This window comes from Lepidochelys kempii, chromosome 5 (genome assembly GCF_965140285.1).
Source record: "Lepidochelys kempii isolate rLepKem1 chromosome 5, rLepKem1.hap1, whole genome shotgun sequence".
In the NCBI taxonomy this organism is placed as follows: Eukaryota; Metazoa; Chordata; order Testudines; family Cheloniidae; genus Lepidochelys; species Lepidochelys kempii.
Genome location: NC_136384.1, coordinates 103497867 through 103514906, shown reverse-complemented (window position 1 = coordinate 103514906; position 17040 = coordinate 103497867). Strand labels below are relative to the sequence as shown.

Sequence of the window (17040 nt, the reverse complement as noted above, 5' to 3'; positions counted from 1 at the left end):
TATATATGGTGGACATACCCAGTCATTAGAGAGTACTGGGATGCAATTCATAATCAAATATCACAAATTATTGGATAATTTATTACCAAGTGATCCTTTGGGTAATCTTCCTAGGGCTTCCTAGTGGAAATGGTCACACAAAAGGAAATGACGAATTAATCTCTCATTTGCTAGGAGCTACTTAGCTACTGATAGCCTCTCAGTGGAAAAAGAAAAATGATCCAACCATCAAGGAATGATTAAAAAAAAGGGAGTTGATTGTTATGGAAGTATTTACACACCAATTACACACTTAACACAAACAGAGGACAAATAGGTATTTAGACATTTGATTACCATTGATTCAGTACTCAGACCAAGTACATTCACCTAAAAAAGGATCAGAATACCTGTCCAATGTTGTGAATATTAACATTTGATAGACATGCCGTGTTTGCTAAATATGTAGTTAGAGATTTCTCTCAATTTAATAAGATCACTAGATACGTCATGAGTAGTATAAAGATGTTTATTCTGTACATGCTAATGCCCTGTTAAAAAGAGATCTGATTATTATTATAATACTGTACAATGTTTCTCTAAGCAAAAGCTCACTATTGTAATGATTGCTGTATTCTCTCCAATAGTTACATGGCCAGGATTTGTAAACTTGTTAAAACTTCCTAAATAAAGAAACAGTTTATTTAAAAAAAGAGAGAGAGAGAGAGACCAAGTCCGAGTATGTTAGCAGTGTTTGTTGGAAGTTAAACTGGACATTCTGATCATGCTCAACCGCATGGCAGCTTTTGATATAACGGACTATGATGTGTTGCTTTCGTGACAAACATCTTCCTGGTGTAACCTAACTGCTCTCCACTGGTTTAATTAATGTGTAGGAAGAAGACCTAAGTCAATTGGTGTTGACGGCTACACTATCATTTTTAAAGAGTATGATCTGCAAACTACATGATGGTACACAGGTGTGAATATATTACCCTGTGAACCAGGGGTGGGCAAACTTTTTGGCCTGAGAGCCACATCGGGGTTCTGAAACTATATGAAGGGCTGGTTGAGTTATTAAATTGCTCCCCGTAGGAATGTGCTACTTATGGTGTACTACTTACAGCTGCCAGTCCTGGTGCCCTGAGCAGCGTGGTAAGGGGGCGGGGGAGGTAGGGAAGGCTGTGCCTCCCCAAAAAGCCTGGTCCCTGCTCCCTATCCACTCCCTCCCACTTCCCGCCCCCTGACTGCCCCCCTCAGAATCCCCGACCCATCCAACCCTCTGCTCCTAGTCCCCTGACTGCCCCCTCCCAGGACCCCCCATCCCTAACCACCACCCCTGGGCCCCCACCCCTTATCCAACCCCTCCCCCTGCTCCCTGTCCCCTGACTGCCCCAACCCCTATCCACACCCCTGCCCCCTGGCAGGCACCCGGGACTTTCACGCCTATCCAACCGCCCCCTGCCCCCTGACTCCCCCCCCCAGGACCTCCTGCCCCTTATCCAACCCCCCCGCTCCCCGCCCCCCTACCATGCCACTCAGAGCACCAGGACTGGCAGCCGTAAGTAGTACACTATAAGTAGCACATTCCTAGGGGGAGCAATTTAATACACTACACCTCGCAGCTCTCGCAGCCGCGCTGCCTGGCAGGAGTTTGCAACCCCGCTGCCCAGAGTGCTGGTGGCATGGCGAGCTGAGGCTGCAGAGGAGCAGGAGGGGGAGGGGGCTAGCCTCCCAGGTTAGGAGCTCAAAGGCCGGTCAGGATGTGGCCCACGGGCCGTAGTTTCCCACCTCTGCTGTGAACCCTATCTAATGATCCTTTCTTCATCCTTGGTCAACTCAGAATCCAGGTCAGGTGTCTGAGTGACAACAACATAGCTGTCACACCGCTTGACAATTTCTCCCTCCCTCCCAAATAAAAAAAAAAAAAAATCAAAAAACGCTGTGTAGAGCAAATAAAATCTATTTACTACTCCTTGATCTCCACAGCCCAACGTGGTGTTTTTACACACCTCCTGTAAGTGCAGATTCCTGATTTTTCAGAGTCTGGGACATGGTGGCTAATATATCAGTAAATATTTCTGAAGTGCCTATCACCATAATCTCAAGTAGATGCGGTAGTAAGCAGCTAATACAACAGCTCCTCAGAACCAGGAATCTCTCCCGATACTGTATTTAGCAGCTATAATAGTTCCTCCTATGCTGCTCTATAAATGGCACTCCGCTCTGTGTGAGATATTCTCCCCTCTCCTTTCTTTATAGGCTCAGATATTGCAATCATTTGCCATCAATTTTGACACGGGAAAGTTCAGTCCCTTATCCAGAAGAACACCTGGATAATATTGCCAGTTTGATGCTTCTGAGCCACCTTGTACTCCACTCTGTAAAAGCAGAGTTTTTCTGCTAAGTAAAAGCCTTTGTTGTGAAGAGGCTCTCTTTCTCAGTGTCCTAGTTTATGGACAAACACTCATTCAGAAGCAGAGAAACAGTTTGAGAATTACTGCATAACTCTTGGCCAATTCTTTTCCTTGGAAAAGGACATGGTTTGATAATGCTCCATGGATTGGACATTATTTGAAAGTGGTTTAAGTTTTTATTTAAAAAACAGAACAAGCTGCACCCTTCATCCCCTAGCAAAACTGTTTATCCCCTAACAAAACTGTTACAGCAGACCATGATCAAAAAGCTCAACTATTGTAACTCCCTCTTAGCAGGGCTTTCCCTATACTTTCAGCTTGCTTTGAATGTAGCAGCATATTTGTTCACTGGCTTCAGCAACCATGATCATACTTTCACCCCATGTTCTCTACATTGTCCACTCATAAATTGACACCAAATTGAATATTTGTTGTTGTTTTATATAAAAAGAGCACTCAACAATATTACTCCCAGCTAATATGATAGATTCAAGTTCTCCTCCTTGGGTCTTTGCCTGGTGCATATCACAGTTTCTTTTTTAAAACCAGTTCTGAAGTAAGAGTGGCTAAGGATTACAAAATCTTCACTATTACTATGATGTTGTTAACTCTACACCAGAGTTCAAGATCTGGTAAAGAATTTCTCTTTAAAATGTTCTTAAAACCAGAACTCATTTATTTTTAATTTAAAAGATTCAGGACTTTTTAATTGCAAGTATATGCTATTTTAATCCAGTACACGCCAATCACAGCACAACTAAAGCATATGCATGCTGAAAGGCACTGTGCTGCCCGGCCAGCAAAAACATTACCATGTGAAAAAATTCTGTGCATGAAATTCTCTAATTAGCTGCTCCTAGTACGAGTCTCTAAACCCAACAACATAGGTCTTAAATGGAAAAAAATCGTCTACTGGCAACTACCAAAGAAAGAAAGAGAAATAAAAATGCAACTAGATTAATTCTATGGAAAACATCACTAGACTAGCACTAAATATCGTTACATGGTAGACTCGTATGAAATAAATATCTTCTCTCACACAACCCAAAACTTTTACTTTCTCATAAAAATCGATGTGTCCTGGTCACATGAACAACAGAGGGTATGATCTATCATGGGGATAGTCCAGTGGTTCTCAAACTTTTGTATCGGTGACCCCTTGCACACAGCAAGCATCTGAGTGCGACCCAACTCATAAAATATAAAAAAGTTTTTTATATTTAACACTATTATAAAAATGTTGGAGAAGAACATAATACCATAAGAATGGCCCTGCTGGGTCAAACCAAAGGTCCATCCAGCCCAGTATCTTGTCTTCCGACAGTGGCCAGTGCCAGCTGCCCCAGAGGGAATGAACAGAACAAGAAATCATCAAGTGATCCATCCCCTGTCGCTCATTCCCAGCTTCTGCCAAACAGAGGCTAGGGACACCATTCCTGCCCATCCTGGCAAATAGCCATTGGTGGACCTATCCTCCATGAATTTATCTAATTCTTTTTTGAACCCTGCTATGGTCTTGGCCTTCACAATATCCTCTTGCAAGGAGATCCACAGGTTGACTATGTGTTGTTTGAAGAAATACTTCCTTTTATTTGTTTTAAACCTGATGCCTATTAATTTCATTTGGTGACCCTCTAGTTCTTGTGTTATGAGAAGTAGTAAACAACACTTCCTGACCTACTTTCTCTACACCAGTCATGATTAACCTCAACCATATCTCCCCGTAGCCATCTCTTTTCCAAGCTGAAAAGTTCCAGTTTTTTATTAATCTCTCCTCATACGGAAGCCGTTCCATATCCCTAATCATTTTTGTTGCCCTTTTCTGAACCTTTTCCAATTCCAATATATCTTTTTTGAGATGGGGCAATCACATCTGCACACAGTATTCAAGAAGTGGGAGTACCATGGATTTATATAGAGGCAACATGATATTTTCTGACCTATTATCTATCCCTTTCTTAATTATTCCCAGCATTCTGTTCGCTTTTCTGACCGCCGCTGCACACTGAGTGGATGTTTTCAGAGAACTATCCACAATGACTCCAAGATCTCCTTCTTGAGTGGTAACAGTTAATTTAGACCTCATCATTGTACATGTATAGTTGGGATTATGCTTTCCAACATGCATTACTTTGCATTTATCAACATTAAATTTCATCTGCCATTTTGTTGCCCAGTCACCCAGTTCTGAGAGAGCCTTTTGTAGCTCTTCGCAGTCCGCCTAGGTCTTAACTATTTCTAGTAATTTTGTATCATCTGCTAATTTTGCCACCTCACTGTTTACCCCTTTTTCCAGATCATTTGTGAGTATGTTGAATAGGACTGGGCCCAGAACAGACCTCTGGGGGACACCACGATTTACCTCTCTCCATTCTGAAAACGGACCATTTATACCTACCCTTTGTTTCCTATCTTTTCACCAGTTACCAATCCATGAGAGCACCTTCCCTCTTATCCTATGGCAGCTAACTTTGCTTAATAGCCTTTGGTGAGAGACCTTGTCAAGGCTTTCTGAAAATCTAAGTACTCTATATCCACTGGATCCCCTTGGTCCACATGCTTGGTGACCCCCTCAAAGAATTCTTTTATATTGGTGAGGCATGATTGCCCTCTACTAAAACCTACATTCAAAGAAAGCTGAAATTATAGGGAAAGCCCTGCTAAGAGGGAATTACAGTAGATGAGCCTTTTGACCATGGTCTGCTGTAACAGTTTTGTTAGGGGATAAATAAGGGTGCAGCTTGTTCTGTTTTTTAAATAAAAGCGGGGTTTGGGGTGGAGGCTGACAGCTCACAACCCCCACATAATAATCTCATAACCTCCTGAGAGGTCACGACCCCCAGTTTGGGAAACCCTGGGATAGGCTCCTAAAATCAGTTATACAATCCATCCCTCAATACAAAGGTTGTCTGTCTTTACAAAAAAATGGCTATTTCCTTGGCACAATATAAGCCCATTAACACTGAGCACACATTCATTTGCAAAATATTTCATATTCAAACATTCATGAATATTAGGCACTGTCCACAAGAGTCACTTACATTATGAAATATGATCTAATTACCATAAATTTTCTAGTAAAACACACAGATTTTTAGTAACCAAATTTTAGTAATATGATAATTTACCTCCAGCGTTCTGCTCTTCAATCTTTATGATAAATTTGGCAATCCTGTTTAGCTTTTTGAGATATTTATTAGGTTTGTGAATTATAGGTTTCTACTGTATGTATTTTTCTGTGAAAAAACTAACCACGAAACAAATATGGTACAAGTGAAAAGGTACAAAACACCTACTGATATGATTTTAATTTTCACTGTATTTGTAAACACATGCGTTTCCCCTATGTTATCACATGGAGAATGCAGAAAAAGCTCCCCAGGCATTAGGCAAACTGGGCTTATAGAAACATAGAAATGTTGGACTTGAAGAAGTCATCGAGTTCAGCTTCCTATTCTGTGACAAGAACCAAGTCAACCTAGACCTTCCCTGACAGATGTTTGTTCAAGCTGCTTTTTAAAAACCTCCAATGATGGGGATTCCACAGCCTCCTTAGAAAGCCTATTCCAGAGTTTAACTACTTTTAGAGTTATGAAGTTTTTCCTAAAATCTAACCTAAATCTTCCTTACCACAGATTAAACCCATTACGCCTTGTCATAACTTCAGTGGACATAGAGAACAATTGATCACTATCCTCTTTATAACAGCCCCTTAGCGTATTTTAAGACTGTTATTAGGTTCCCCCTCAGTCTTCTTTTCTCAAGACTAAAACATGCCCAGTTTTTTTAACCTTTCCTCATAAGTCAGCAAAAACAACGAGGAGTCCTTGTGGCACCTTAGAGACTAACAAATTTATTTGGGCATAAGTTTTCGTGGGCTAGAACCCTCTTCATCAGATGCATGGAGTGGAAAAAATGGGCCACTCTCATTACAAAAGTGGTTTTTTTCCCTCCCTTGGTGTCCAACTGTTAATTGAATTGTCTTGTTAGACTGACCTCCCACTTGGTAAGGCAACTCCCAGCCTTTCAATTATACCTGCTACTGTCTTTTCCGCTCCATGCATCCGATGAAGTGGGTTCTAGCCCACAAAAGCTTATGCCCAAATAAATTTGTTAGTCTCTAAGGTGCCAGAAGGACTCCTCATTGTTTTTGCTGATACAGACTAACACGGCTACTACCACTCTGAAACCTCATAGGTCAGGTTTTCTAAACCTTTTATCACTCAGACAAGAGTAAACAAGACTTCAGACACCGTGCACCACTGAACTTAATGTTGCTCAGATTTAAATGAAAGGGCACTGAACTGATTTTTGCCATCTGAGATGGATTATCTTTCAACAACAGAACCACAGGATCTTGAATATTTCCTGGGGGAATTCTACGCCACTGTGCATACACACAGTTTATGTCCCATGCAGATTTCTTTGCTTCCCCGCAGAAAAATGACTTTCTAATGGGGAAGCAAAGGGAAGCCATGAGAGCAGTCATACAATCCCCCCCCCCCCCCCCGAAGTATGTTTCGGGTGTCCAGGGCAGCTGGCAGAGAGGTAAATCACTGTGGGGCAGGGGACAGGACTGGGCAGGGGACGGGACTGGGCAAGACCTGACTGGTGGCTCCTACCCTGCGCTAGGCTCAGCTGCTAGTCCCAGCTGGGTTGGGGAAGACTGGACTTCCTCTTCACCTGCACAGCATCCGGGGCCAGGTCAGACCCACCCCCAGATTTCTCCCCCAGCTATAGAAAGCTCTGAAAACTGCACCCCCACCTGCCGCACTTCCTGCGCCCATCGCTCCTCAGCTGCAGGGGAAGGGATCATTATACAGGGAGCTGCTCCTCCATCCACCCAACCCTCATGCATCCAGATCCCCTCATGCCCAGACCCTCCTGCCGAGCCTCACATCCCTACAAACCCAGAACCCCCCATGAAAAGCCCCAGTCCCCCTGCACCATCCCAATGAGCCACCCGGACCCCACCCTACCAAGCCCCAACCAGCTGCACCTGGATTCCCAACCCACTGAGCCCAGCATATGGACCTCCCCACTGAGCTCCCCACACCCAGAACTCTAACCACCTTCACCTGGACCCCTGTAGAGTCCCAATACCACTGCACCCAGAACCCCCACCAAGAAGCCCCTGTGCATCCAGATCACCCCATACAGAACCCTCTCAGCTCACACCTGGATCATCCCCCATCCCCCCCCCATTGAGCCCCTCCACACTTGGATCCTGCCTTGCTGAATCTGCCTGCCCATATCTGGCATGGAGGGTCAGGGTCAGTCCTTGCACTGTGTCAGGGTTGGGTGCAGCCTCACCGCTGAGTCTGTGTCCCGGGGGGAAGTTGGGGGGGGGGGCCCTCTGCACGGTGATCTCCCACTTCTGTGCAGCCAGTGGCCTGTGCTCCCTAATGTCATGCTGGAGCCTCCACATTTATTTGACAAATAAAATTTGCAGAATTTTAAAATACTGTGTGCAGAATTGTTAATGTTTTGGCACAGAATGCCCTCCGGAGGAGCATAGGGATGAATGTGCAAACCAACGAAGCCCAGGAGGGGGTTCTGTTAGGGACCACTGAATCAAACCAGAGCACAGGATGAGAACTCCTTAGACACCTGCTTAAAATGTGTGGCAATTGTGTTGTTGTGGGGACTTCAATCTGGGGCACATATGCTGGAAGTTTCATGCCACCAGTAGTAAAATATCATTAGAGTTTCTAAAAATTATAGATAACTTTCTAACACAAAAAATACTATACCCAACACAAGGAAACTCTATTTTGGACCTCATTATGGACAGATATAGCAGCTTTATGGTCACTGGATTAAAAGTTGATAGTTAAAGTAGAACTTCAGAGTTACGAACCCCTTGCGAGTGGAGTTAGACTGACATAAATCCCAGGGGAAAATGGAAATGCTGATACAGGATTCAATTAAGAAAGAATTAAAGGATAGGAATATACTAAATGCTAGTTAATATATGTTTATGGAAAAGAGCTTTTGGATACAAGTTTAAATTTTGCCCCTATACTGGCATCAGCTTCAGACTAAATATTTATATCGCAAATACATGCCATCTACAACAGACTTAAAGCCAAGTCAGTGCAGCCTGGAAAAACTTCAATTGCTTGAGCTGCATAAAAAAAGCACAAGACAAGATTGCCTTTTTGCCTACTGATCTTTGCCTTGACAACAAAACTATGTGGCACAAATAATAAAGTTTCAGACCTACTTTGATATAGCTGGAATCTCTAATAGTTACATAAACCACAGATAATATTTGTTAATAATTAATGGGTCCATTATATTTCGGCCAATTGTGCTACACCATCCCATCCTGCCAGCGAACTGTACGCAGTGGAATGCATTTCGCACAAGGCAATCAACACTAAGTTAGAATATAAAACTATGTTATGTTATAAACTATAGTTATAACTAGGTTATAAAACTATAATTTCATCATCATCAAATGACAGGTACGACAGGAAAATGTTTATATTTAGACAGTTATATGCTATTGAATCAAAACAATTGCCTTTGGCCCTTGATCAACAGCAATCTCCAAATTTGGGCCTAATATTCCAACAAATATTGTGACCACCCACAAATTGCCCTACGTTTCTTTAATGAAATCAAAGTTGACCTCAATGCAGGCTTATTATGCTCTAGAATAGATTGAAAAGCTTGAAGGAACAACACCACAAGATATTGTAGTTATTTACCCTATTTACTATACTTTCAGTTTGTGTTTCTGATAGGTCACATCAGATGTAACAAGATAGAAAGCCTAAACTGCTCATTGCACAGATATATTCATTCACTATTGGAGCAGCAACAAACAAACAAAAAACTGACAAAGATTTGTGGCAAACTTCTAGACGAGAAAGGCATTTACCACTGTAAATGTTATTTGAGTGTACTGCCCCTGCAGGTCCACACTCCTGGGGAGTACAGATGTTTACCACAAGCTCAGAACATGTAGCAAACACTGCCCACACAGAGAATGCCCCTCCGGGATGCAAACATTCACAACAAGGTTATGAAAGTCATTAAACTGATTGGGTGAGCGGACAGGCAAGAGAGACTCTTTTTTCATTAGCTCAAAACCAGCACGTTAAAAATGTTCCAAATTTTCAGTAGGATGAAATCTCCATAAAAACAACTCATGCACTGGCTATATTTAACAAAAACAGGTTGTTGTAAGTAAGATATATTCATCTGTATTTTTATACAAAAAACAATTGCATCATGATAATTAGAGTCCGAACACAATAATGCAATTCTCCCTCTCCAAAACACAACAAAATAGAAAGTGTTATTTTTTTACCTGTTCTAATCCTTGATTTCGAGATTACTTGACCTGTCACAGCCTCTGCCTACTTTATTGTTCCACCAAATAAATCTACAAGCAGTACACCCCATTTCTAAAAATTGATGTAAAATTAGAGAGCCAAGAGTCTATTCTCTGGAACATTTCAGTTGTTTTCAGTTTCTAAGTCAGCTTTCATTCTAAACAGAATGTATTAATTGTGTAGTGAGGAAGCAGATTTCCTTTTGCCCACAGCAAAGAAGTGTTTCCTGTATTAAATATTACCTCTTTTGACCCAGTGGTTAGCCAAATTCAGAGAGTGTCTCAGGTTGTTCCAGTTAGGAGGAGAAATCATTAGATGGAATCAGCTATTTCTTGGATGTAATCTTCTTTATTTACAAAGATTATACATAAAGTCTTGTTTCCCTTAACATAGTAAGAATCAAACAGCAGGAGAGAGTTTCTTTGCTCACTGTTCCAAACTTACCTTTCCAGCCAGCACTGTGTGGCTAAAAAGCTCTCTTAGATTTCTCTCAAGGCCTTTTTACCAGCATTTCTGTTACTGTCAACTTGGCCTTCTGTCTGCTTCTGTGTCTCTCGCACAAACAAACACCTTCATGCAGACAATGACCAGCTGTGCCCCTGCCCACATAATTCAGATTCCTGAGTGGCCTTGGACATGCCTTTGTTTTGACCAGACATGGGCCCATGTTTTGGCTTTTACTGCTTCTGTTTTAGTCAGGTTATATACCCAACCCATTAAACCAGCACAATAATAATGAACATTGCATGAATGGTATAAAAATATGAATATGCTCATTATCATGTTAGACAACACCCGTACTGAAAGTTTCCTTAAAATGTAAGAAGTGTTTTCTCCATTCTCATTGCCAAGAAATGTATGCTTTTCAACTCAATTACATTTCTCCTACCTATCCTGCAAAGCAGATATGAGTTGGATGCCTTTTACCTTGATATAACAATCACTTAGAGCTTGATCCTGCAAAAGTGCTATGCACTTTGGCCAATCCAGAAAAGCATTCAGTCACGTAAGCAGTTCCATTGAAAACAACAGAACTACTCATGTGATTAAAGTTAAGACCATGTTTAAGTAACTGGGTCTTAATATGCAGGTAACTCCTTTTGATGAGAAAATTTTACTATAATTTTACTCTATTATAATATAATTACATTTTACTATAATTTTACTATATTATACTACTATAATTATAGTGGTCAAGGGAATCAGGAAAGCTACTAATTTGTGGATAAAAAATAAAGTTTCACAAACAAGGGAGAGAGAAGGTCCAGTTTAAAGTCCCCTAATATGAAGCAACAGAAAGAAAACGTTCTGAAACAGCAAATGAAAGTTTTAGAGACTGTAAAAACATGGAGTACATAGCACTTAAAGAAAATATAATTCCAGTATATATTACCCACTATGAATGGGTATGTAATGCAAAAGTATTCATAGCAGAAACAGATAGTAAAGTTATTTCATCTTAGAAATTTATACTGATAGCTACCATCAAGGCACATACATACACTGAATCACTAAAATAGTAAATTTCTCAGAGCTGTAATCAATTGCATGAGTTATATTGCCTCCTAGGAACCTCTATATGCTTAAACCAGGCAAAAATAGCAATACAATGATAGAAGACCATTTAAGATTTGCACCACAAATTTCATTTAGCTGTTATAATAGACAATGTTACTGTTGCCATGTCTGTGTCATCTTTATATATTTAGGCCAAACCTTTCATTTCCTTAACTTTAGGCACTAGGAGTTGTTCCATTTACAGTGCATAAAGTGTGCAAAGTTGAGCACATTTGTACATTGTTGCCAAATCCAGTCCTGGCTATAGATAACAAAAGGAAATAGCTAAGATCAGATATTCTGTTTTTCTATCTCAATATATTCCTGTAGTGAAATCCTGCAACATCTTTTTAGCTTACATCTAAAATAAATATTTAGCAACTTACAGCCCAAAATTTAGGTTTGGCAAAATAAAAAGTTCAATAAAACTCATTAATAGAAAGGTTTTCACAATTAAAATATAAAAATCAATAAAATTTCAATCTTGGGTTTAAAGTACTGCAGCAAAAATGTTTAAAGAGAAACAAACACAACATGTTTTTTTCTTTTAACTGTGAAAACATTGTTATTAATATTAGGGTTTGCTAAATTTGGACTTATTTTCTTCTAACTTCTGTCAGATAACTATCACATCAGTTTTATTTAACAAATGTCACTCTAATAAAACTGGGTGCACAAGCCTGAAAAGTACTCACACTAAAATCAATTAAATATATATTACAGCACCTGTAAATCCTTGTAAAGCAAGAGTTGTCTGTGTGCAGGGAACTTCACTAAATTTCATGTCATGCAGTTTTTCTAGACTGCAGCTATATATATTTTAAAGTTTGCAAACTTCTTTCACTTCTTACTCAGAAACGAGATGAAACAGGCTTCTTCCTAGATCTCAAATCTTGGGAGAAACCAAAATGGAAAGAGTAGTAGTAGTCAACCATGAAATATCCAAGGTCTGCATCCTGCCTATCCAGCCAGATCAGTTTCTTTGAAGGAGGGCCAGAGGTAGTCTCACTACCACAAGGAAAAACTGGGAAAGAGCAGATGATTATTACACTTTTTTTTTAAAAAAAAAGAAGATGATAATCAAATCTAGAGTTTATTAAAAACTAGAAATAAAGCAACATCTTCATCAGGCCATGTATTAAATAGGAGTCAGAACTCTTCTGCACTGACAATCGGTTGCAGACTTTTCAATCTCTGAAATCACTGGATCATGGGTGCAAAAGGAAAATCTAAACTTCCATAAAAATATCTTTACAAGCTTGTACAAACAAAATGAAAGGAGAGATGTCTTCCCTGTGCATTCTGGGAGATACCAACTTCATTCCCAGATGTGTTTTAGAAGGGATGGGAAAAGGCAGTTTGTTTTTTCTATGGTTTCACAGCTGAATCCTAACGGTATTAGAGCAGGGGAGATTTGGAGTCATAACTGTTGGGAGTGTATTCCTGCATCTGAGCAGGAATAGGTCTAGTGATTAGTGACCCTGCCCTCCTACCTTGTTTCCACAACTCCTCTACAACAACCTTACAGAACAAACTGTTGTCTGCCAGACTAAACCTCTCATATTATGAAATCTGGAGAACACTTTATCCCTATTTAAATTAGTGAAGTGTGACAAAGTGCTTGGAGCTGGTGCTTTCTTTAAGAGGTACGTACACTGATTATTGCACAAACTTTACAATCTGATCCACAGCCAGAGAGCTGTTGACACAAATCCAGCCATCTTTAGGCCTTATCTAAAGTTCAGTCAAAGCTTCTATTTTCTGACATGTTGACTCTCCTGTTACGCTACAATACGGTAACTTGTCATCTGTTGTGCGTGATTTCACTATATATGAGTAGTCATCTGAATCACAAAGCTATCTGCTTTCAGTAAACTAAACAAAGGGTTTATTAATTTGTATTGTGCCTTTCACTGTGGCATCTAGATGCTTAAATTACAGACATCAGAATTTAAAATAAGCACAAAACAAAATTTTTTAATCAAAAGCTATACAGTATTGAAATAAAAAAGCACTTGTGATAAAGTGCTTTCAGTCACTATCACTTGTTTAAAAAAAACAAAACAGGCAAACAGCAAGTAGCTACAAAAAAACTGACTGCTGTAACGGTTTTGTTTAGGGTTTGTGAAATGATGAACTACCACCTGAGTTATACAGGTATATGAGAGAGAGCGGGTGAGTGGGAGAAAACAGGAGCCTCAATATCTGCCCTTAAACAGCGACTTCATCTACAGCGAGGAGAAATGTGTGTTTGCTGATTTAGTTTTAAAACTAGCTCTGGCTAATGTGATTTAAATGCAGTTCGCTTGTGCAGTGTGGGTCAAGCATTAAGACTGCATTTTATTGCTCAGATACTATTTCTCAAATAATACAATACGTTACAATATCATGCCATTTTTCCACAACCTGAGATATGTGAGTTGCATCTTGTAGTAACGAGTATCACAGTGTATGAGAGAGAACATTTATATACTATTTTTCTTAAATTAACCAAGATCTGATGCATCAGGAAACAGTAGCATACCAAGGCAATTGCAATCAGTAAGCTAATTTGCCTCTTCCAGGCAGTAAACTATCTACCTCTACTCCTGCTCCCAAAAAGTTTGAAGGAAGTCAAACTACTGGAAAAGGGAGTGGTGAGCTAGGCAACCAAGGCTATAAGGGATAACATATGCCTTACACACATACACAATTTAAAATAATTACATACACACAGACTTCTTATTAAGATGAAGATCTACTGATGTTAAAAAGTCAGCGTACTGCCCTCAGGAAAATGGGTGTTATGTAAAAAGTATGAGAAAAGGATACTTGTCACAAACTGCCAATATAATTTGTTTATAGCATCAAAATCCTCCAGGGACAATTACAAATCCCCATAATGTTTTTCAGTGCTACAGTCTTTTACAGTGCTATGCAAGTGTGTAAAAAAATATTCTCCCTTTAGCATTTACCTATCCAAGGAGCCTCCAGAGAAATTCCAAGTTAAGTAAGAATACTTTACGCTCTTCAAATAAGTCTGAATAATCAGAAGAGGAGGAATAAATGGCACGTTGTGATAAACAAAGACTCCTTCGGGCCAATCAAACATTAGAAACTCTGGGAGACAAGTACACATGGAATTGCACACATTTTCTGGTATTGCATAATCTTCTAGCGCTGCAGACAAATCTCTCTATACAGGACAGACATCACTTAATCACTTTTTAAAAATCTGCTTGTGTGGATCTGCTGATAGAATTTTGCACTAAATAGCTATTCTTTTCTATTTACCACAGTTGGGTAAATTAATCATGACAGTATACAAACCTCCCCGATATTCTACAGGAGAAATACCCATGGAATTATCAAAAAGTCAATATTTTTGGTTGGGAATTTCAAAGGACTCTAAGGGATTTAAGTGTCCAAATGCCACAGAAATTCAATGGGATTTGGTTGTCTAATTCTCCTGGGCTCCTTTGAAAATCCCAGCCTTTATGACCAGATTCAAAACAACGAAGAACCTCAAACTGACAATTCGGAGACTGGCTGCTAATGAGTTAATTTTGCAAATTAACAAAAACAAAAAGCAAAGGTAATACATTACAAAATGTACTGTGGTCATTTACATGACATAATTTAGTTTTATCTTTTTTTGGACCAACTTCTATTGGTGAGAGAGACAAGCTTTCAAGCCACACAGAGCTCATTATGACTACACTGTATATAATAATTTAATTTTAAACTACTACAGTGGTCCCAGCTGCAAAAACAATTGCATTCTAACAGCTAGCTTTCAGATGCTCATAACTTTCCAAAATATTTACCTCTTGGGCTGATATTTTCCATGCTTGATCTCGCTGCCAGTAAACAGTTTGGAAACTTTTTAAACACAAACCGTTTCAGCTGTTTTGAAATCATCAGAGGTCAGAAAAAAATAAAATGAACAGTACATTAAATTACAGAATAAGAAAAGAATAAGAGATACTGAGACTGGAGACCGCTTTTGAAAATATACAGTACCTCTTATGATTCTGTCTCTCTAAAAGGTTCCCCTGGTCTGATAATTACATCTCTACCCCGATAGAACGCTGTCCTCGGGAGCCAAAAAATCCTACCGTGTTATAGGTGAAACCGCGTTATATCAAACTTGCTTTGATCCACCAGAGCGCACAGCCCCGCCACCCCGGAGCACTGCTTTACCGTGTTATATCTGAATTCATGTTATATCGGGTCGCGTTATATCGGGGTAGAGGTGTATTTGCAACTACCTTTGGCTAGTGCTTCCTGGACGGATCATGTTTGGAGTTCAACAGAAGGGAGAAGTAGATTCAAAAGAAAACTCTGAAACAAGAAAAAAGAAAGAAAAGTACTCCTAAATCTGAAGATTGGGTGTTACAAAAGCTTAAAGAAAGAGGGATCAAAGCTACAGACAGAGGGCATAGAAGGATTAATGCAAGGATTAATGCACAGGCTAGCAGAGGCACAATTTTCATGTCCTGTTTGTTCTGTTTATAAAGAGAAGAACCCTACCAGTGAGGAAGATCTCACCCAGTTGTGAAGTGCTTGGAAACTAATGGATTGCCATGCCTCCACAACAATAAAGTTTTACACTATTTAAATAAATATAAAAATGGAGTGTGACCTGGCTCTTATTACCTGGTTCCCACCCCCTCTGCCTGCTGAGCTTGTGCTTTCTGCAGACTTCAGAGCACGGGTGGGCAAACTACGGCCTGGGGGCCACATCCAGCCCTTCAGATGTTTTAATCCAGCCCTTGAGCTCCCGCTGGAGAGCGGGGTCCAGGGCTTCCCCACTCCGGCGCTCCAGCCGGGGAGCGGGGTCGGGGGTTTGCCCTGCTCTGCGTTTGCGGTGGCTCCGCACAGCTCCCAGAAGCAGCAGCATGTCCCCACTCTGGCTCCTACACGTAGGGGCAGCCAGGGGGCTCCGCACACTGTCCCTCCCCCCAGCACAGCTCCCATTGGCTGGGAACCACGGCCAATAGGAGCTGCAGGAGCAGCACCTGCGGATGGGGAAGCGTGCAGTGCCGCCTGGCCGCACCTCCACATAGGAGCCGGAGGGGGGACATGCCGCTGCTTCCAGGGCAGCATTTACATCAAGCAGTTCCAGAGTCTGCACCCCTGCCCCTCTCCTGTGCTCAACCCCCTGCCCCAGCCTTGATCCCCCTCCTGCCCTCCAAACCCCTTGGTCCCAGCCTAGGGCACCCTCCTACACCCCCAACCCCTCATCCCCAGCTCCATCCCAGAGCCCGCATGCCCAGCCGGAGCCCTCACCCTCTCCCACATCCCAACCCCCAATTTCGTGAGCATTCTTGGCCTGCCATACAATTTCCATACCCAGATGTGGCCCTCAGGCCAAAAAGTTTGCCCACCTCTGCTTTAGAGGGTTCAGGTCAGATGAAACTCTCAATTCCCCCAACTCTGGACTGCCCATAAGTGCCCGTCTCAGACTTCAAGAGGGTTCTGGGAGGAAGAAATGCAAGAGCCCACTAAGCATCTCATGCTCTACAAGTAGAATAATAATTAAGACAAGGATTTTGTCACAGATGTCGTGGAACTCACAGAATCTGTGACTTCCAAAGACCTCCGTGACATCAGTCCCGGAGGCAACAGACCCCCAAGCTCCAAGCAGCCATGGGCAGCAGGGGGACCCGCAGCTCTCCAGCTGCCATGGCAGAACAGGGGGACCCTGGAGTTCTGAGCCCCAATGGATGGTGGGGGGCCCCAGAGCTCTCAGCCACCCT

At 41.3% G+C, this 17040-nt stretch overlaps 1 protein-coding gene across 12 annotated transcripts in view; it reads right to left on the bottom strand.

Moving 5' to 3' along the window:
* JAK2 (Janus kinase 2) overlaps positions 1–17040 on the bottom strand; it is a 164176-nt gene that overhangs the window by 125401 nt on the left and 21735 nt on the right. For 2 of the 12 annotated variants that reach the window (XM_073345271.2, XM_073345259.2), the window contains exon 1: positions 12026–12286. The exons of 5 other annotated variants lie outside the window; for them this stretch is intronic. In XM_073345271.2, the coding sequence (XP_073201372.1) occupies positions 12026–12083 (58 nt within the window). In that variant the 5' untranslated portion in view covers positions 12084–12286. Of the gene's footprint in view, positions 1–12025; positions 12288–15105; positions 15185–15549; positions 15623–16668; positions 16760–17040 lie in introns of those variants that run through there. 5 more of the 12 variants (XM_078852891.1, XM_078852893.1, XM_078852894.1 and 2 more) reach the window with 5 other exon arrangements.